We start from the raw sequence: 22,500 nt of genomic DNA, 5'->3' as shown, positions 1-22,500 counted from the left end.
TTGTTAAGATTTGAGATTCACTTTTGAGTTAATCAGGCAGCGAAATGGACAGCCGTCTGTAAATGATTACACTCACTTCCCTGACCTGGCAACCTCCTGCCGCTGGTCAACAAGAGCGGCGTATATATATATGGGTCATTGTGTTCGCGCTGACCCTGCCTGTACATGATGGAGCCACAGAGGTTGGCCCGCTCCGATAAGAGACGGCTTCGAGAGAGAAAGAGAGCGAGAGGAAGAGTGAATGAGAGAGAGAGAGAGAGAGAGAGAGAGAGAGTGCCAGAGAGAGGGAGAGACAGCTTTGAGAGAGAGGGGGGGAGAGATAGCAAATGAGAGAGAGAGAGGGGAAGAGTTAGAGCCAGAGAGAGGAGGGAGAGCAAATGAGAGAGAGGGAGAGAGAAAGACAGCTTGGAGAGAGACCGCTTTGAGAGAGCCAGAGAGAGAGCGAGTCTGTTCTGCAAACGCATGTTTGCTCGGTGCGCTCCCTGCCTCTTCCTGACTGATAGTCTGTTTGTGTTCAGGTCCAGTGAGCAAAGTACAACCGATGACTTGGAGTTGGGAGAGTGGAAACGCTTTGCTGCTAAGCTGCAGGGTCCTAGCTTCCTCCCACCTCTTGTTACTCACACACTCTTTCCACCTCTTTCTCTCTCTTTCTCACTCCTATCGTTCTATATCTGTTACTCTCTGTATCTCTCTCTCTTTGTCTCTATGTCCTTGCCCCCCCCCTCCCTCCTCCCTCACATCTCTGTCAGGTGATTTCTCTCTCTCACTCTCTCTCTCTCTCTCTCTCTCTCTCTCTCTCCCTCTCTCTCTCTTTTTCTCTCCCTCTCTCTCTCTCTCTGCGATGAAGTCATAATCATGCTCTGGTATTTTGCATGTAGCCTTGAGTGGTTGTCATTTCAGCACTAGTCAGTTGGCCTCTGGCATCGTTTCTGAAAGCCAGTGCTGTAGTGAAATGAAACCGGCCCCGCTAACGCTGTCAAAGGCATCCTTGTCTAAAACAAAGCTCTCACAAAAAATCACTACTATTAAACTGACCATTAAATATCATTTACAAGCATTTTGTCCTGTATTCAACTGAAATGTCAATGTTGTCAAAGTCATGTGTTTTGTTGAATCTTGCGCACAATCCTAAATATTCCCGTTTTTGTGTTTCTTTTGTTCCCTCTCTCTGGCTTATTGTCCTCATTGTGAACCACATCAGATCTCAGCCAAAGGTAGGACATGTCCACATGCATTGTTGTTCTTTGTGTGTGTGTTTTGGTGTGTCTGTGTGTTTTATTCTTAAAGTAAATGGTGTATTATTATGTACTATTTATAGAGGGCCTCTTATTATTGTACAAGATTAATGATTTTTTTTATAAGCTCTTAATTGAACTTATTTTAAAGGGTATGCACCTTCAGATTTCATTGTATGTGTGCACTGACAATCCAATCCAATTCAATTGAGTGTCTATGCTTGTTCACTCAAGTACATTATTGTTGTTCAGGTCATGCAAACTGTATTAAACAACATCATGTTTCTGCTGATCTCTTGCTTGCAGGTCTTTGCCTACGATTACTGCTTCTGGTCGATGGACGAGTCGGAAAAAGACAAATTCGCTGGTGGGTGTTGCACGCTTATCTTTTTGTTTTCTGTTCTTTTTGTATGCCGCATGAAAGTCCTAATCGTGCATTTGAGATTCCTTTTCTCTCTGTAGCCAATGCTAAGCTTTCCTGATATGCGTGTTTACAAATCATGAGGCGGCAGGGCTCGCCTCCAGCAGTCACGGGTAGCTTCTGTGACTAGATACTCGTGGGGTAACAATGCAAGTGGAATGTAGACACATACAGACACCCTTCGTTTGCCCTTTAAAAATGCCCTCCAGCTGAAAGCGGGTTAAGAAGGTGAGCGGGGATTAAGACCGTGCTGGCACGCCTTCTTAGAGTGGGAGCCATTTGCCGCCTTTTAATATGTTTTGGAAGCTGAGTCACGGCATTTGACATATACAGGAGTTGTTGACATTACACGGGGAATGCTGTTTGAGTGACCTCGAGTTGTAGAGACGACAGCTGATCCTGTGTGTGTGTGTGTGTCACAGGTCAAGATGTGGTGTTTCAGTGCCTCGGAGAAAGCCTTCTGGACAATGCCTTCCAGGGCTACAACGCCTGCATCTTTGCCTACGGTCAGACAGGTGAGTTCTCTTAGTGGGCCAAAGTGCGTGTGAATCGCTCCATCTGACTCCTTGAGCCGAGTTCCAGAGATAATTAAAATGGCATCTCAAAGACGGGTAGACTTTCACTAAGGCCACACACTCTTGTCAGGTTGTGTCTGCAACGAATCTGAAACTAAATTTGTGGTCTGGGCTTGTGATTGGGATCTGCTCCAACATCCAGCGGGTTTCTTCTGTGGCTCATGCGACTACTTTCCACTTGTTAGTTTCATGACGAATCATGAAAAGAGTTGCGTCACCCGGCTCACAGACCGACAAACACCAACATGACCACCACACCAAAAGACCTTGTTACTGTGGACAGTCAGAACCTTAACTCCACTGTAGTCACAGTGCTCCATCGCTGCCAGGTCACAAAAAGACCCGTTCTCTGCCTGTTCTGGTGGCCTTTGGACTGTGAAGAGATGCTAAAAACCAGCAGTCACACTCTGATAGGTAGTGTGAATACCTTTCTGCTTTCCTTTTCTTTCTTTTTTTAAGTATATTTTTTGGCCTTTTTGCCTTTATTTGGATAGGACAGTGAAGATAGACAGGAAGTGAGTGGGAGAGAGAGATGGGGAGGGATAGGGATATGACCGCAGGTGGGATTTGAACATGGGTCCCCATGGGCACTTGGACCCATACATGGTATGAGGCTGAGCGCTGCAGCCTGTTGCGCCACAGCGCTCCCCCATACCTGTCTGCTTGCTGGTGACATGGTGCCACCTGCTCAGTGGTCAGATGCTCTACTCTACTCATTGGAATGATGGGACAGGGCAGATGTGTGCGGCCTTGTTGGTCTGTGGTTGCACGGGGAGCATTTATCACACAATGCGGTTGAGATTAGCCTTTTATGGCCACAACAACTTTTCTAATCTAGAGTTATGTTAGGTAATGTGGTACTTTTGCTAGCGACTGCAATAAACACACACACACACACACACACACACACACACACACACACACACAAACAATAACCAATATGATAACCGGTATGATAACCTTAAGCAAAAATATCACGGTTTCAAGGTATTGCGAGATTGTTATTTTGAAATGTCTTGGTAAAAAAAAAAAAAAGGTAACTTTATTTTTCATACACAGCTTACTCATTTCTCACAGCAGCCTGAGGGGGAGTAGAGGGGTTGTGCTCTACGCTGCACATGGCTTGAGTGATTCCGGCACTTCCTGTCTTTGACGAGACTTAGAAAAAAAATCAGCTCTTACCGCAGGAACGGTATGACAGAAGATTTTAGTGGTTTTGAAACCGTGACTTTTACAACCCTTAAAACCTTAAACCAGAAGCCGGCCCATTTATCTGAAAATATGTCTGTGTACCTCAAAATATGTGACTATATTGGATAATTGTATGTTATCATAAATGACTAAACTTAACAGCACCTAGCCAATAGGAAAAAAAGTGCAAAAGCACTATTTTCATCCAAAATTACACCACTACAACATTATAAGTACAACACCTGACTTTAACACACTTTTACTGGGCAGAAAACTAGACCAAACTAGGCCATTCTATGCTTTTTCACTGGAAGGCGGGTATTGGAAATGTAGGCCGCATTTCTATATTTCAAAATATAGCCGACCTGGTTGAACGTATTTAGTAGAGGCATTTCAGATATGCGTCAAACTTAGCCCACCAGCCTAGCAACACAATTTCCGGATACAATTTGAAAATCTTAACTGAAATTTGACCACTAATATAGGTTTTCTGTCAAGCATTTGTTGTCCACCCCAACACACATTCTATAAATATCCTATTAAAAGTACTGTATATTTGGTAATGCACAATAATAAATAAATGTATACATAATGTATAAAGAAATCCAATACTCTAGAAACGAGAAGACCTGAAGCTTCAGTAGAGCTGTCTGTTTTGCCTTCTGGTTCATCTCTTCCCATGCACTGACTGCTGACGTGACGTGTGTTTGTGACGTGTGTGTGTGTGTGTGTGTGGTGAGGGGAGATTGCCATGGTTAACCTGACACGCTCCCGAGGGACTTTCCCCACGCTTACCTCACCGAGTCGTGGTTTAGTGTGGACTGTGGTGTGGCTGGATGGGACTACCCCCACCAGGGCGATGAACCAAACTCTGCTGCAAAGCATGAAGACGCTGCTGGATGGGGGCGTGGGTGTGACCCACAGACATACTTTTTCCCTACTGTACATCAGACTCGGCAACATAGACTGCGCTCGATTAAAGTGTTTGTTAATCTGATAGCAAGTAGAAGGCAGCAAGTTACCAAGGCGAACATGATAAACGTCGTGGATCTGTCCGAGGTTTCTACCTATATCTACCCCCAATTTTAGGGTGTTTTTCCTCACCCCTGTCACTCATAGGCGCTCTCTAAATGTTTAACACTCTGTAAAGGGCCATGAGACATGTTTTGACGCTCTATAAGTGAAATTAAATTGAAATTGAAAATTTAAACGTGCGTGTGTGTGTGTGTGTGTGTGTGTGTGTGTGTGTCTGTGTCTGTGTCTGTGTCTGTGTGTCTGTGTGTCTGTGTGTCTGTGTGTCTGTGTGTCTGTGTGTCTGTGTGTCTGTGTGTCTGTGTGTCTGTGTCTCTGTGTCTCTGTGTCTCTGTGTCTCTGTGTGTGTGTAGGTTCGGGGAAGTCGTACACCATGATGGGCTCGGTGGACCAGCCCGGCCTGATCCCGCGGCTGTGCAGCACGCTGTTTGAGCGCACGCTGAAGGAGCAGCGCGAGGAGGAGAGCTTCACCGTGGAGGTGTCCTACATGGAGATCTACAACGAGAAGGTCCGAGACCTGCTCGACCCCAAAGGGTGAGGAACCTAGAACCTCTCGGAATCAGCACCACCGGCACGGATACGGACACTTCCCAATACTGACCGGTCACTCAATCCCCCCCATCTATTCCAGCTCATAAAAACTGATTACACACACACACACACACACATACACCAAAACCCTGCCCCCCCCCATGTACACACACACACGCACGCACGCACGCACACACACATACCAAAACTCTGTGTGTGTGTTTGTTTGACTGTATGTGGTTTATTTGCCCTTCAGGAGTCGACAGGCCCTGAGAGTGAGGGAACACAAAGTGCTGGGGCCGTACGTGGATGGGCTCTCTCGTCTCGCAGTAGCCAGTTACAAGGTAACACTCACATGATGAAGATATCTTTAAATCGCTTGTAGATCATCAAAGCTTCCCACCAGTGATCACCTCTGACGGCAGCTTTGAAGTACATAGCACAGTGGCTAATGGCCCCCTTCCACCAAACAAGTATTGACAAGATTTGGGAAAGATTCTTGAAAGATTGTAGTCTTTTGAGTATTGAGCTTGAATGATAGGCATTAGTTAAAAGACTACAATCTTTCCCAAATCTTGTTTGATGTTTGGTGTAAGGAAGCCATAAAGAGTGATCTCTGTGCTGTCCCCAGATGGTTGTCATTGGTTGTCACCAAACAACTTTGACAAGATTTGGGAAAGATTCTTGAAAGATTGTAGTCGTTTGAGTAAAGCTTGAATGATAGGCATTAGTTAAAAGATTGCAATCTTTCCCAAATCTTGTTTGTTGTTTGGTGTAAGGAAGCCGTAAAGAGTAGTCTCTGTGCTGTCCCCAGATGGTTGTCATTGTGTTCATATCAGGTTATAGACGGGTTTATTTTTGGAAGTGGTGCTGTGAAAGGAGGAACTGTGATGGTCAGCTGTAGATGTAAATCCCCTTTGGCTTTCTTTTCCTTTCGCTTTCAGGACATCGAGTCCCTGATGTCGGAGGGGAACAAGTCTCGCACGGTGGCCGCCACCAACATGAACGAGGAGAGCAGTCGCTCCCACGCCGTGTTCAACATCATCCTCACACACACCCTCAAAGACCTCAAGTCAGGGGTAAGAGAACGCCCTTCTCCTCCCCCTTCTGCCACTCTGTCATAAACACTCACTCATTCACACATACACACACACACACACACACACACACACACACACACACACACATAGTTTGTTATTAGTCTGTACTGTCTCTTCAGCCTTCTCTCCTTTTCTTGAACTTTTAATGACACACACACACCTCTCTCTCACATGTTTCTCAAACACTTTTACACACTCTCTCAAAAATACACACACTCTCTCTCACACACACACACACACACACACACACACACACACACACACACGCTTCTCTTTCTCTCCCTCTCTCACACACACACTAATACACACTAATAAACACACACACGTGCCTCTCTCTCTTCCACCCTCATTCTGTCTCAGTGCAACCCCCCCCCCCCCCCCCCCCCTGTTCCGTGTCCAAGCCCTGAGGCTCCAGTTCCAGGCTTAATCTCCCTTAAACTCGACGCTGCTCATCAGATGCCTCGCGGGCCCTTGACTAGCTGAGTCAGGAGCGGAGGTTCAGTGTTGTTTGTTATACCCGCTGATGGGCGCTCAGGTGCGCTAGGTAGCCTACGGCCGCGTGTCCAGAGGAAGAGCGTTGTGCCACCTCAGCGGGGTCTGGACTGGGCCGCCAGGGTTGGGTTTCAGCGTGCGGCAGCACTCCTGAAGGCATTCGATGCCCACTTCCTGACCACGCTGTGTGTGTGTGTGTGTGTGTGTGTGTGTGTGTGTGTGTGCGGTGCTGCCCACGGTGCTGTTTCTGCGTGACCTTAATCTCAGGTCAGAGCAAAAGCATCCTCACCTGCAGCGCAGCAGAACTCACTGGAGCTCAACAATGTTTTCTTTATTGTGTCCTTCCAGTGGTGTAGTCTACATGATACGCAGCACTACGCAGTATACCCACCTAAAAAGCATCACTATCTCCGTATACCCACTTAAAATAGGCAAGGGTTAGGTATTAAACATTTACATTTGGGGTTGGTCACAGTATACCCACCACAGCTAACTAGACTACATCACAGTATACCCACTACAGCTAACTAGACTACGGTATACCACTGCATCCTTCATAATTGATTAAGGGCTTTAATACAGTGTACATATAGCTACTTAAGTGCCTTAAGTCTTTATGACTCAAGTGAATCTCTTGCAAGCACATCTAATGGGGCAACATGTGACCCATACATATGGTTTGCTAGTAGCATCTGTTGCTCCATATGATGTGACGTACAGTAAGGACAATTATGTGGTGGCACCATAACTTTTGTATCACATCAAAATGGTAACTAAGCAGAGAGCTTAGTGAAAGCAGTCTTTTCCCATATGATAGTCATATTAGGATCAGTGTTTTAGTGAATGGTGAGGATTGTGTAAGGGTTCTTATTTTGCTCTAAGGCTCTGGCTGTGGCTTTGAGGCTGTGTCTCAAATCGTCTACTTACCTACTTCAAATACTTAGTTTAAGTATATATAGTGCAGATACTTGGTCAATACTAATGAAAAATGGGCGCTACGGATGGAAGCGTTCAGTGCACATTAGCAGTGTACTGCCGGAAGTATGCGGTTTGAGACACAGCCTCTCTCTCTCTCAGTTTGGACTGCTTTGCCTCAGGGCCTTGTAGGAGCTCGTTCCTAGCAGGGCAAATGACTGGATGAATAAATAAAGGCCTCGGCCCATAGAGCCACGTTAGCTGATCCTCTCTGCCTACAGACGCGCGTCAGCCGATCCCTTATCTCTGTGATGCGGTCACTGTCACAGTCAGCGTGTGCCTCTCGGCGGCCGGCCCCCCGCCCCCCCCCCCCCCCTTTTCTTTTCTCTGTCCCTGTCACCTGATTCGGCGCGGTGGAACGGACGAAACCTGTCCCCGTCAATAATTCAGCGCAGCGCCGCGGAGACACAAACAGGACGCAGGGCCACAGGCCTGTCCTTCGCTCCTCTCCTCTCTTCTCTCTTTTCTCTCTTTCTCTCTTTCTCTCTCTCCCTCTCCCTCTTTCTCTCTCTATCCCTCTCCTTCTCTCTTCATCTCTCTTTCTCTGATTCTGTCTCCCTCTGTCTTGTCTCTCTTCCTCTCCCTCTCTCTCTCTTCCTCTCTTCCTCTCTCTTCCTCTCCCTCCCTCTCTCTCTCTCTCTCTCTCTCTTTCCCCTCCACAGGTGCGCCTCCACTTCCACCACCACTGCCACCACCACGGTCATGCAAATACCAGGCTAAACATAACCCAGCCAGGCAACCTTATCGTTCTCACGGCCTCTCTCTGCGTCAAAGGGACTCTGTGCTCTCCGTGTCCAGCCCTTTGTGTGTTGCGGTGTGTGTGTGTGACGTGTGTGTGTGTGTGTGTGTGTGTGTGTGTGTGTTGCGGTTATGACGGCACTGGTCACCTGCTGAGATAAAGCATAGCGGAGAAGAAGGAAATGATGATGATGATGGTTATTATGATGATTATAGAGAGAGAGGTATACTGTAGATGCGTTTGGCGCTGCACATCTTTCTGATGTCGTCCTACCGTTGCTGAGTGACATTCGACTTTCGAGTTGAACGATGGTCATATTCAATTTTGAATATGACCTTCAAACTCATTCGAATGTCACTCGAAATATGTGCTGTGGTCTCTTCATTTTCTCCAAAGCTGTGTGTGTGTGTGTGTGTGTGTGTTTAAGGGAAGTGGATCTGCTCTGGCAGTGTGTGTGATGTGGCCAGATGCTGCCGCAGTGGCTAACGAGGAGCACATGCTAATGGCCTTCAGAACGTATTAAGTTAAAAGTACTTGCATTTAAAAAAAGAAAAAAACATGACTAATACAATTTACAGTATGTCAAAATAGCTTTTAGAGCTCGAAGAATAATCGTAATCCATGTATCGGAAAGCACCCCCTAATGAATAATGGTTATCAAACATGGCTAGAAATGGTTTTCTCGATGTATGGTTTTCTTTCTCTGTATGTTCTGTATATTATCCAGCTTTGGTACATAGGAAGGGAAAGTGCTGCCCTGTGTGTGTGTGTGTGTGTGTGTGTGTGTGTGTGTGTGTGTGTGTGCTCCTGTGGTCTGTAAATCAGTAAATGAAGTGCAGTCATATGGCACATGACTGCTGAGCTGCGTGAGCAGGTCGTTGGACTCTGGCTGTATACTGTAGATGATGCAGAGATGAGCACATCAGCAGCAACAACACCGCTCTTTGTTTTGGGGGCCTGTGACTCTGCACTCTCCGCTTCTCGCGCTTTCCTCCTGTTTCCTGCCCCCCCTTTCCTCCACTCCTCTCTTCCTCATCTCTTTTCCTCTACTCTTCTTCCTCTTATCCCCTCTCCTATCCTCTCTTCCTCCTTTCTTCTCTTCCTCCTCTTCTCTCCTCTCCCCTCTCTTCCTCCTTTCCTCTCCTCCAACTCTCCTCTCCTTCTCCCCTTCCCTCTTCTCTTGCCCCTCTCTTCTCCTCTCCCCTCTCTTCCTCCTTTCCTCTCCTCCAACTCTCCTCTCCTCTTCCCCCCTTCTCTCTTCTCTTGCCCCTCTCTTCTCTTCTCCTTCTCTTCCTCCCTTCCTCTCCTCCTCCAACTCTCCTCTCCTCTCCCCCCTTCCCTCTTGCCCCTCTCTTCCTCCTTTCCTCTCCTCCACCCCTCCTCTCCTCTTCCCTCTTCTCTTGCCCCTCTCTTCTCTTCTCCCTCTCTTCCTCCTTTCCTCTCCTCCCCCTCCCCTCTCTCGTTTCCCCGGGCCTCCAGTGTCTCGCCTGTCTTCGCTGCTGGAAATCTATGATGGATGTGTTATGATAAGTGATAGCGAGGAGAGTTGCCGTGGAAAGCTCAATGTTTCCCCACCGGAACAGAACGCACCCCACCCAAGAGACTGAGGCAACACTTCTAAAGAGAGAAAGAGCGAGGGAGTGAGGGAGTGAGTGATAGAGAGAATGATTGAGAGAGTGAGAAAAAGACTAGAGGAAGATATTTTTGAGCAGAATGAGGGGGCACAGAAGTGTGTGTATGTGGGGGGGGCAGATACAGTATGAGAGATGTTTAAGTGTGCACGCGTGTGTGTGTGAGGGGCAGTTACAGGGTGAGGTGTGTGTGGGGGGTGTAGATACAGGGTGAAGTTTGTGTGTGTGCGTGAGGGGCAGATACTGTGTGTGTGTGTGTGTGCGTGAGAGAGAGGGAGATCAGAGAGAGAGTGTATTGTGTGGTGTGTTTTGTTTTTATTGTTTACTGTAATGCTTGTACACTCATTCCAGCTCTGCTTGTTGGAATATAAAAGAGGGCTGGAGAAAGAGAGAGAGTGTGTGTGTGTGTGTGTGTGTGTGTGTGTGTGTGTGTGTGTGTGTGTGTGTGTGTGTGTGTGTGTGTGTGTGTGTGTGTGTGTGTGTGTGTGTGTGTGTGTGTGTGTGTGAGAGAGAGAGACACACAGAGAGAGAGAGAGAGAGTTTGAAGGGAGAGAGAGAGAGAGTGAGTGAAGGGAGGAAAAAGAGAGACTGAAAAGAGAGAGAGAGCTAGTGAAAGAGAGAGAGAGAGAGAGAACAATGGTGGCTTGTTCCTGTGCTCCTGCAGAAGCCTCTCTCTGCCCATTGTTCTTGCTCAATGCAGACATGTTCAGCGGAGTTTGCCTAACGAGCTCTTTCATATACATCAGCTGCCCCCGTTTCCAGCCCAGCCGAGTGGTCTCTCCCGCAGGAGGAGGCACAGGAGCGCATATGTCTCTAATCACTGTGTTGCGCTCCATATTTTAGTTTGGCATAAAACATTTACTCACTTTTCCCTCTGTTCTTGAAGAGCTCTTGTTGTGCCCCGCAGCCTGTGTTGGGGTGGGTAGTGTACGACTGTCTGATTAATTAAATGTACCCCCCCTCCTTCTCTCTTCTCTTCTCCTCTCTTCTCCTCTCTTCTCTTTCCTCCTCTCTTTGCCTCTTTTCTTCTCTCTTCTCCTCTCTCTTGTTTCCTCCTTTTATCTTCCTCTCCTCTCTTTCTTCCTCCTGCTCTCCACTCTTTGTCCTTCCCTCTCTTTTTTTCTCCTCCTCCTCTCCTCCTTGCTCTTCTCTCCTCCTCCTCCTCTCCACTCTTTATCCTTCCCTCTCTTCTCTCTCTCCTCCGCCTCTTCACTCTTTTCGTCCCTCTCTTCTCTCCCCTCCTCCTCTCCACTCTTTCTCCTTCCCTCTCTTCCCTCTCTCCTCCGCCTCTCCACTCTCTTCATCGCTTCTCGTCTCTCTCCTCCTCCTCTCCACTCTTTGTTCTTCCCCCTCTCTTTTCTCCTCTCCTCCTCGCTCTCCTCTCTCCTCCGCCTCTTCCCTCTCTTCATCCCTCTCTTCTCTCTCTCCTCCTGTGCTCCCTGCAGACGAGTGGGGAGAAGGTGAGTAAGCTGAGTCTGGTGGATCTGGCCGGCAGCGAGCGAGCCGCCAAGACAGGAGCCGCAGGAGAGCGGCTAAAAGAAGGCAGCAACATCAACAAGTACGTCACGCACACACACAGAAACACACACACACACACAGTCACACACACACATTTATTTTTTTCTTTCCTGCACATTTTTTCCCTACACAAAGGCACTTACATTAGCCCAGATTTGCAAAAAAAATCCCACACACCCACACACTCACAAATGCAGTCATACTGGGAGTATGCATGATCACATCTACACAGACACTCTTCTCTCTCTCTTTCTCTCTCTCTCTCTCTCTTTGACTCACACACACTTTCTCTCTCTCTCTCTCGAAGTACACACGCACACACACACACACACACACACACACACTTGGTCACAGAGGCCCTCTGAGCAGTGCTTGGAGGCTGTGTGTGGATATTTCCTCATGTTGGCTGGTAGCTGTGCTTCTGGTCGTCTGTATTCTGGTGGCGCTCACTCTTTCAGCACTAACTTGGCCACCTAGACGGAAACCTCCTCAAATAGCCCTCAGTGTGTGTGTGTGTGTGTGTGTGTGTGTGTGTGTGTGTGTGTGTGTGTGTGTGTGTGAACCAGTGTTCACTGTGACTGGCCTAAAGTACTGGCTGAGTCTTATATGTGGTGTTCATGTGTGGTCAAACACACACACACACACACACACACACACACACACACACACACACACTGACTTCTTTTACTCTCTGACTCACCCTGTCACTTAAATCTCTCCCTTCATTCTATTCATTTTCCCTACCCTCTGTATCCTTCTCTCTTTCCTCTCTCCATTTCTCTCCTCTTCCCCTCACCTCCTCCATCCCTCTATCTCTCTATCCCTCTCTCTATCCCTCTCTCCATCCTTTACTCTTTCCCCCTCTCCTCTGGAAGGTCCCTGACCACACTGGGTCTGGTCATCTCTGCGCTGGCGGACCAGGGAGCCGGGAAGAACAAGACCAAGTTTGTGCCCTACAGAGACTCCGTACTTACATGGCTACTCAAGGTGAGGACGACACACACACACACACACACACACACACACACACACACACACACACACACCCTTATAAGGAGCTTGGAAGTACAAAGTGCAAGTGTGTGCCCTCCTGGAATTTCTGGAACACAGACACACACACACACACACACACACACACACACACACACATACATGCATGCACTCTGTTACTGTACATACTGTGTATGCACATAAGCACCCCAACATACCTGTGTACTTATCAGGCATTCAAACCCATATGCCCATTCACCCATATAATAGCTTAGCACACAGTTGCACTCCTCCTAGTGCCCTACCTGTTTATATGTGTGTGTCCTCTCCGTCTGGTGGTGTGAAATATCTAAAATATTTTCCCTTCCCTCTCATCTGTGTCTGCAGGATAGTCTTGGTGGCAACAGTCGCACGGCGATGGTTGCCACGGTGAGTCCGGCAGCAGACAACTACGACGAGACGCTGTCGACGCTTCGCTACGCCGACCGCGCCAAGAGCATCGTCAACCACGCCGTGGTCAACGAGGACCCCAACGCACGCATCATACGGGAACTCCGAGAGGAGGTGGAGAAGCTCAGAGTCCAGCTCACCCAGGCTGAGGTAAACACACACACACACACACACACACACACACACACACACACACGCACATACACTCTCTCTCACACACACCTGAGGGGTTGGGGATAAATATGGAGTATGCACACAATCACACACACTTGTCAGATCAACTTGAGGGAGTTGATGATTTAAGTATTATTGTAGTTAGTAATGTGAAGGGTAAAACAGATTTGGACTCTTTGCCAAGATTCAACAAATTGTAATGAGCAGTATAGAGTGCTGTTTTTGTGTATTTGTGTATGCTTTTACTTACAGTGAGGAGCACATGTATTTGATACAATGCTAAAACAGGAATATAAAATCATCATTTGACAATTGATCTTAATGCCTTAATTCAAAAAATGAGTAAAAATCAAACCGCCAAGGACACCAATTTTCTTTGTGATTGAAGAATGTATCGTAAATAGATAAATGTTTTCCTTAAATGCTAGGGGAAGGAAGTATTTGACCCCCTATGTAACCCTATGGGAATTTAACACATAGGGGCAGGCAGATTTTTATTTTTAAAGGCCAGCTATTTCATGGATCTAGGATATTATGCATCCCGATAAATTTCCCTTGGCCTTTGGAATTAAAATAGCCCCACATCATCACATTCCCTTGACCATAGCTAGAGATTGGCATGGTGCTTTTTCCAGTAGGCCTATTAGCCTGTTTGATTTGCATTGAGCTCAATGAGCATCAAACAGGCTAATAGGCCTACTGGAAAAAGCACCATGGCAATCTCTAGTTATGGTGAAAGGTGTATAATGATGTGGGGCTATTTTAATTCAAACGGCCAAGGGAACTTTATCAGGATGCACAATATCCTGAATCCATGAAATAGCTGGCCTTAAAAAATAAAAATGTGCCTGCCCCTATGTTAACCCTATGTGTTAAATTCCCATATGGTTACATTGGGGGTCAAATACTTCCTTCCCCCTAGCATTTAGGAAGAACATTTATTTATTTACGAAACATTCTTCGATCACAAAGAAAATTGGGGTACTTAGCGGTTTTATTTTTACTCAGTTTTTGAATTAAGAAATTAAGATCAATTGTCAAATGATGATTTTATATTCCTCTTTTTAGGCAACTTTAGCATGGTATCAAATACATTTTCTCCTCACTGTATATGACTGACTGTGTGTGTGTGTGTGTGTGTGTGTGTGTGTGTAGTCCCTTAAAGCGCCGGAGCTGAAGGAGAGGCTGGAGGAGTCGGAGAAGCTGATCCAGGAGATGACCGTCACCTGGGAGGAGAAACTGAGAAAGACGGAAGAGATCGCTCAGGTACACACACACACACACACACACACACACACACACACACATTCACATATGACTCGCACATGATATCACTCTTAAATAGAAAACGTTTCAGTACTCACAAAACACACTCGTGCACAAACATATTCATATCTACACACACTAAATAGCACAACCCCATGCAGAGATGGTCTCATACATCATAAAACTTAATGGTGTGTGTGTGTGTGTGTGTGTGTGTGTGTGTGTATATGCAGTTAAAGTAAAAGCACTGCTGAGGGCCGGCTGCTTCAGTGGGCTGTGAGTCAGTGTTGCCAGAGTTTCCCCTCTGCGGGTGACTGGGTGTGGGCCTGGCCATCTGTGTATGTGTGTGTATCTCTGTTGGTTGGCGTGTGTGTGTGTGTATCTGTTGGGGGTGTGTGTGTGTGTGTGTGTGTGTGTGTGTGTGTGTGTGTGTTTGTTTGTTTGTTTGTTTGTTTGTTTGTTTTTCTGTTTACTTGTCTAAGTGGTATTGTGATTGTTTGTTTGTCATGGGTGTGTGTGTGTGTGTGTGGATGTGTCTTTATGTGTGGATGTTTTTCATATCTGTTGTGTGTGTGTGTGTGTGTGGATGAGTTTACTTTTTATATGTGTGTTTTTCATGTTTATTGTGTGTGTGTGTGTGTGTGTGTCCACAGGAGCGTCAGCGTCAGCTGGAGAGTCTGGGCATCTCGCTGCAGTCCTCTGGTATCCGTGTTGGAGAGGACAAGTGCTTCCTGGTCAACCTCAACGCTGACCCCGCCCTCAACGAGCTGCTCGTCTACTACCTGAAGGTACCGCCACCGGACACACACACACACACACACTCACACACACACACACTCACACACACTCACACACACACACACTCACACACTCTCACTCACTCTCACTCACTCTCACTCACTCTCACATGCAAAATCACACATACTCGTATATTCACAACTAGAATAGAATAGAATATATACTTTTTTGATCCCGTGAGGGAAATTCAGTTCTCTGCATTTAACCCAATTTAACCGAATTAGTGAACACACAGCACACAGTGAACACACAGTGAGGTGAATCACACAACCCAGAGCAGTGAGCTGCCTGCCCAACCAGCGGCGCTCGGGGAGCAGTGAGGGGGTTAGGTGCCTTGCTCAAGGGCACTTCAGCCGTGGTGGACTGGTCGGGGATCGAACCGGCAACCCTCCGGTTACAAGCCCGAAGCCCTAACCAGTACACCACGGCTGCCCACTATCATAACTATCATAAACTTATAACATCACTATTTCACTCTCTCTCGCGCACACACACGCACACACACACACACACACACACACATACACACCCCCACACATACACACACCCCTACACCTGCATACATTCATATGCAAATTCACACACACTCATAATCTCATAAACATACAGTATCTCTCTGTCTCACTCTCACTCGGTGCATGCGCAGACACCTACATACATTCACATGCAAATTCACACATACTCATAAACGTACAGTACTTCGCTTTGCCGTGTGGAAAACAGCTCCTCTCTGCCATGTAAAATTGGCTTGCCATATCAACTTCAACTTTGCATAGATGTTCTGTTTGCCCACTGTTGATATGGCCGGTCCTGCGTCCTGCGTCCTGCATTAGTTAGTGATTGATTGTGTTCGTAGTCTGACGTCCTGCGATAGTTAGTGTGTGATTGTGTTCGTAGTCTGACGTCCTGCGGTAGTTAGTGTGTGATTGTGTTCGTAGTCTGACGTCCTGCGATAGTTAGTGTGTGATTGTGTTCGTAGTCTGACGTCCTGCGTTAGTTAGTGTGTGATTGTGTTCGTAGTCTGACACTCTAAGCCATCCGTGCCCCTGAGATAGGGCCCATGTGTGTTGACATGACGTTCTGATCTTTTTTCAAATCCGAGCCGCGTGTGTGCTGGATCAGACTGGCCCCTTTACTCTGCGCCACACACACACACACACACACACTCTCTGAAGTTGTTTTTTTTTTTTTTCACTGGCTTTACATTAAATCCCTTACACAAACTTTCCTCCCTGAGAACTTTCTAAAACCGGACTTCCGTAGTATAACATGAGAAGCTTTGCGTTACTTGTGCCGTATGTGTGGATGTGCTGTTCAGTCTCAGCCCCCTCATGAGAGGGGATCCAGCCGGTCTTTACCCCCTTGAAGGGCATCCCAGGCTGCTGCCACACTACACCGAATCAGTCTCAAATCCGCTCCGCCTCCACAAACGCTGTATCCGTTAAGGAGGTCTTAAAACGGGCATTAAAATGTGCCATTCTGATTCTTGAAAAATCATGACAAATAAGGTTAAGTATGGGTACAAGGGAAGAAATATGGCCTTCAGATGAAATTGCTTGCACCACCATGTTTGCTGTGTAGGCTACAATGTATCCCGCTCAGTTGGGCTATTGCATAGTAGTATGATCTGTAGGATAGGCATGCTTGGGGTTGCACGGTTACCTTGCATATTACTGTTAGAAGTTATTGCTCCCACTCTTTTAAAATCGTAGACTCTTGTTTGCAAACATTGCGTGTCCACAGCCACTGTTTCCAGCAGTAGGCTATCGTCATGCCCAGTGTTTTTTCACAGTGTGTGTCAGTGTGTGTGACAGAGGAGAAAAGATTGTTCTCTCTGTAGAGAAAGGAAACATTCTGTCTGTCCGTCAGCTATTTGTCGGTCAAAACTCAGGTTTTACTAACCTCAGTCTGTCCATCAGTCTGTCCATTAGCCATTTATTTTACACAACTCAGGGTTTTCGCTAACCAGCAGTCTGTCAGTCAGCTCTTTATTCTGCTTACATCTCAGGCTTGTTTTGCTGATTGCTGCCATCTGAAGAATATGACAGTTGCAGACAGTTCTTGGGGTTGTGACCATAGATTAGCTTCATGGGTATATTTGGTTAGTAAGAAAATTAGGCAACATTTTTCATACAACAGTTCCCCACTGTAAATAGCCTGGCTAACGCCTCCCACTTCTCAAATGAGACGTGGTCTGGCAACCAGACGTTCATTTTCTCGTATTTGAAAAAATGCCCAGATCCGTTCATTGGGCGCCACGGATGTCTATCAAATGCGCATAGTTCACCCAACTCGTTCGTATGCAACGCTAAGGGCTGCCGTAAATCCTTTGGCGTCGAATGTAGACGCAAGAGGGCAACGGAAACTTCTCGGATGTTCTGTGATTGGTTCGCCAACATCAGGCGAACATTTGGGCGTTAGTTTCCAGACTGGCTTAGCAGCGGGATTGAAATCACCGCGCAAGGCAGTATGGGAAAACCCAGGCTACACTGTAAAGCAAAGGGCTGTGCTTTGGGCAGGATTGGGCAAAATTGTCATTGTATCTAGATTATGTTGTTTTCATAATTGTTGGTAGGCGTAACTGAAATTGAGTTTTGATGTATATTAATACACATGTGGATTAATTGCACAGCCCTGGGCTGGATGTGAGAGAGTGTGTGTGTGTTGTTGCAGGCGCTGGCTGGAATGGGTTAGTAAGGGGGGGGGGTGCCCCCCCAGGGAGTGATTAGGTGCTTATCTTAAAGACCTGCCTCGCTCTGCACTCCCAGTCTGTGTGTGGTCAGCTCTGGCTGATGTTGTCTTGACTGGCTCTTTCTGTGTGTGTGTGTGTGGGAGGCGAATGAGAGTAGGCCAGTCATCTAAGGAAGATTAGTATGTGAAAGTAGAGGTTTGTGGCATGCGTGTGTGTGTGTGTGTGTGTGTGTGTGTGTGTGTGTGTGGGTGGGTGGGTGTGTGGTCCCATAAATACGGGTATGTCTCCATCAAGCTTATCATGAAGGACATTCTCTTTGTGTGTGTGTGTGAGATTTGTGGATATGGAAGAATTATGCTTTCATCATAGATCATAGGCAAGCCTTATGCATATACGCTAAAGCAATTAATGTGCCGTCTGCGTGTTTAAGACCACACTCAAGTTAATATATTATGCAATCTCTCCCTCTGTGTGTGTGTGTGTGTGTGACTATAGGAGCACACGAAGGTGGGTTCAGCCGATTCGCAGGACATCCAGCTGTGTGGGATGGGCATCCAGGCGGAACACTGCGTCATCAACATCACGTCGGACGGCAGCGTGCTGCTCTCACCCTACCGCAACTCACGGTACGCTAACGCTAACGGCATCTTCACCACAGTTCCCCCCCCTTTCTCCCCCTCCCTCCCCCTCCTCCCTATCAGCTTTATCTGCCCCTGGGGGGTTTCTCTAGTGGTTATCAGCGGGGGGAAATGAATCACTTCCCAAAGATCTGATAGTGCTTTCTCTCTCCTCTGGCCTGTGTTTGTATGCAGACATAGGCCTGAAATGTCCATGCCCATGTGTCGCCCAACCCCCAAATAATAAAAAGCGGCTGTTGCAACACCCCCCCCCCCCCACACACACACACACACACACTCATAGAGCATGATGACACGCATGTTGTGATTTAGTGGAGTAAATGCTGTCTCTTTTTAGTCAACTTAGAGAGTTTAGGCCGTTGCTAAGGCAAACAGTTGTCATACTTAGTTCTGGGCTATTTGACTCTCTCTGAATGTTGCAGTGTTGCTGTGAGAAATGAGAAAATGTTAACTTAGTAGTGGCAGTGCACTTAACTTGGCAGTGCAGCCGTCTCCAGGCCACCTCAGGGCTCTATGAAAAGGCTTCGTTAGGTAAGAGCCCCTCTGCATGAGGCTTTTGAGTCCCATTGTCCTCCGGTACTCACCACTCTCGATTGTCTCGCCTCTTTAGAACGTGTGTCAATGGTTCCCCGGTAACCAGCCAGCAGCAGCTTCACCATGGCGACCGCATCCTGTGGGGCAACAACCACTTCTTCAGGTAAGCCTATTAGCGGCTTCATTCATTTGCAGTTAATATATCTGCCTAGGGGTCTGTTAGTGTCTAAGTCTGAGTGTCTGAGTGTTTTCACAATGCATTAAGTTTGAGTGCATTATTATTGTAATATGAATTGGTGTTTTTTCTTCAGCAAGTACATTGTAATATAAACAGAAGGGTTTTCAGACAGCCAAAGTTCAACACTCATCTCTAGTCCTGTTGCATATCATTTACATATGAATACTCTTCCTTTTCTCCTTTTCTATCCATCTCTCTCTCTCTCTTTTTCTCTCTGATTATCACATTTCGTTTTTGTCTTTATCTGCTTCTTTCTCTCCCTGTGTTTTTCTTTTTTACTCTTCTCCTTTTTGTTACATCTACCATCTTCAATTCTCTTTCGCTTCCTCTGTCTCTCTATTTATTCTCTCTCTCTCTCTCTCTCTCTCTCTCTCTCTCTCTCTCTCTCTCTCTCTCTCTCTCTTCCCCCCCCCTCAGGATAAACCTCCCCAAGCGTCGGTTACGGGGTGAGGAGGAGGAGGGCGAGGGCAACATGAAGACCAGCACCAGCAACGAGCAGCTGGACGGTGACGGCGACTCGGCCAGCGAGGTGTCCAGCGAGGTCAGCTTCAGCTACGAGTTCGCCCAGACCGAGGTCATGATGAAGGCGCTCAGCAGCAACGGTGAGACTCAGTGTGTGTGTGTCTGTGTGTTTGTCTGTGTCTGTGTCTGTGTCTGTGTCTGTGTGTGTGTGTGTGTGTGTGTGTGTGTGTGTGTGTTACTTCAGCCTGGGTGAGCTGGACTCGGAGCTTCTCCACCTCCTCTCTGAGTTCTCGTATGATGCGTGCGTTGGGGTCTGCTGCCAGACTCACCATGGCAACCATTTATGTGTGTGTGTGTGTGTGTGCAGCTAATACCAACAATTAGACCTGAACTTCTGCTATGGATAACCATCTTAAGATCAAACACCCGCTGCTAGCGGAAATGTTAGCGGTTTGCATTGGACCAGTAAAAGGACTCGTATGCAATACTGTAGAGAGCTTCAGCTGCTCAGGGTGAGGTCATTATGAAGACACCCGAGCTGGAAGAATGTTTGCAACATTGTCCTGCGAGATTCGTCACTCAGCCACTCGAATATCACGGCGCACAGATTGTGGTGTTCATCTCCTTGTCTACAAATGCCGCACAGATGTGATGTTAAACTCTGGGGGCCCTGATTTAACAAAAGGCAAGCAAAAGTCTATTAACAAGCAAAGTTCTCGTGCGTGAATTATAAGTATCTTGTGGCATGGGGGAAGCATTGAGTGGTCTCGTCCATGTGGCTAAGGTCTTGCCCGTAGTGTTACATTGGCCAATAGATTTTGACTAGTTGATAAATTATCTTTATTTAGATTTAACACGTTAACATTTTCCACTCATTCCACTCAAGTTAAGGGTCTGAGGTGATATGTGGAATACACAGTCACTCCACTTGTGTAATGTCACCTACTTGTCCCTACGCCCAAAGGTACACCAGGCCAAACTTTCCCCTTGCGTTCCAGCAGAACGTTTATTCACATCCTATAGAACACAGGATGTTACCTCATTTGCACATAGGATGTGACCTCACCAGCATCTGCATTCCTTAGTCAGTTGTTCCTTCCTATGCTCAAAGACAGGAGTGGGTTTGGCACTGCTTGAACTGTTCTCCTGGGGCCTCGGTTCTCCTTCGCTACGCTAATACACTGAAGTTGCACACTCTTCACATTTCAGGCTAATAAAGGATGAGATTTCTAATTCTCTAATGCCCTTATTCTGGGATGGAATAGGCAAAGAATGTGTGATCATTCCTGACAAGTGACCCGCTAATAACCACTACTAATGATTTTTTTCCGTCTCAAATTAAAGACTGGAGGCGCTTTATTTCAAAGCTGCTTATCCTGAAACTTTTGCAACTTTAGTCAAGAGCTGGTAAATTTTAGCAGGTCTTCACACTTTGTATAATCTTAAAAAGGCTCCATATCCACGTGCCAATACAGAGCTGTTATGAATATGATTATGACTAGAACTGATACTCATTATTGGTACTTTTGCTGCAACTATGAGCACCATTTTTGCTACACTTTCACTGATAACTTTGCTTTTCTTTCGCATGTTGGCATTACAGTCATTTTATGTGCCTTAGCCACATTGTATGTAGTAAGCTGAAAGACAGTGTTTTATGCAAGTTGAAAGAAACAAAAGCATATCAATACCATATTAATACCATTTTAACTGCCCACGTGTATTAACCTCATAGCTGAAGAAATTTAGCAAAATCAATGTATAAGCCGTGGCTAATAGTTGGGAAATTACGGTACTGCTACTGCTGCTACCACAGCTACTGTCACCTATATCCATTACCGCTAATACTTCTATGATGACTAATGATGACTATGATGATACATTTAGGATAATAAAAATAATACGTGTGTGCGTGTGTGTCTCAGACCCCATGCAGGCCGTGCTGCAGAGCCTGGAGCGCCAGCACGAGGAGGAGAAGCGCTCGGCGCTGGAGCGGCAGCGGCTGATGTACGAGCAGGAGCTGCAGCAGCTGCGCAAGCGGCTGCACCCCGACCGCCAGAGCACGGGCGGCGGCTCGCAGACGCTCTCGCAGACGCAGCCCTCGCAGCACGCCCAGGGGGCGCAGTACCGCAGCTGGGAGCGCCTCAGCGTCGGCTCGTCGTCCGCCAGCGCCCAGCAGAGGCTGCGCCAGTGGAGCGAGGAGAGGTGAGCGGGGCACTCCGGGCACGACTCGAGTGGTGGGTCACTGCGGTCACCACTCGAGTAGCGGGTTGCAGCGGGCGCGATTCTAGTAGCGGTTTACTCCGGGCATAGCGGGTTACGCCGGGCACAGCGTGTGGCCTAATTGTACCGTTGGGTGAGGAGAGGTGTTTTGAGGACTACAGGATTAGTGGGGCAAACTCATACTGGCACTTGGTTCACACTGGCACAGGGTAGTGAGGGAGAGGAGAGGGCAGCTAGGGGGAACTAACTATAGGTGCATACAGGTACAGTAGGTGTGCTGAGGATTACAGGATTACTGGGCTAGACTGCAAGAGTGGAGCTCCATCACACCTGTATGGGATGGGGATGGGGATGGGGATGGTGCGGGCAGAGTGACGCCAGCTGGCCTCGTGACTGATGTAGAGCACCAGAGGTGAGGAGAGGGCAGCTTAGTTTGAGTCGGAGTTCACAAAGTAAACAAGTCCTTTGGCCTGCTAAACGTCGTCCACACCCCTGAGAACAGCACGGACCACAGCGTTATCAATCAGAGCTGCAGGAGGACAGACCTCTGTTAAAGAAACACGCCAACGTTTTGGGAAATAAGCTTATTTGACGT

At 47.2% G+C, this 22,500-nt stretch overlaps 1 protein-coding gene across 4 annotated transcripts in view; it reads left to right on the top strand.

Moving 5' to 3' along the window:
- kif13ba (kinesin family member 13Ba) overlaps positions 1–22,500 on the top strand; it is a 66,063-nt gene that overhangs the window by 20,293 nt on the left and 23,270 nt on the right. For all 4 annotated transcript variants that reach the window (XM_062523350.1, XM_062523352.1, XM_062523351.1 and 1 more), the window contains exons 3-17: positions 1,202–1,214; positions 1,542–1,602; positions 2,079–2,171; positions 4,808–4,988; positions 5,242–5,329; positions 5,930–6,064; positions 11,368–11,480; positions 12,316–12,427; positions 12,818–13,030; positions 14,210–14,320; positions 14,974–15,108; positions 18,306–18,436; positions 19,059–19,145; positions 19,638–19,822; positions 21,608–21,887. In XM_062523350.1, the coding sequence (XP_062379334.1) occupies positions 1,202–1,214; positions 1,542–1,602; positions 2,079–2,171; positions 4,808–4,988; positions 5,242–5,329; positions 5,930–6,064; positions 11,368–11,480; positions 12,316–12,427; positions 12,818–13,030; positions 14,210–14,320; positions 14,974–15,108; positions 18,306–18,436; positions 19,059–19,145; positions 19,638–19,822; positions 21,608–21,887 (1,938 nt within the window). The remainder of the gene's footprint in view (positions 1–1,201; positions 1,215–1,541; positions 1,603–2,078; positions 2,172–4,807; positions 4,989–5,241; positions 5,330–5,929; positions 6,065–11,367; positions 11,481–12,315; positions 12,428–12,817; positions 13,031–14,209; positions 14,321–14,973; positions 15,109–18,305; positions 18,437–19,058; positions 19,146–19,637; positions 19,823–21,607; positions 21,888–22,500) is intronic.

The sequence above is a fragment of the Sardina pilchardus genome, chromosome 20, assembly GCF_963854185.1.
Source record: "Sardina pilchardus chromosome 20, fSarPil1.1, whole genome shotgun sequence".
Lineage (NCBI taxonomy): Eukaryota > Metazoa > Chordata > Actinopteri > Clupeiformes > Clupeidae > Sardina > Sardina pilchardus.
This window is presented reverse-complemented; position numbering and strand designations above follow the sequence as displayed.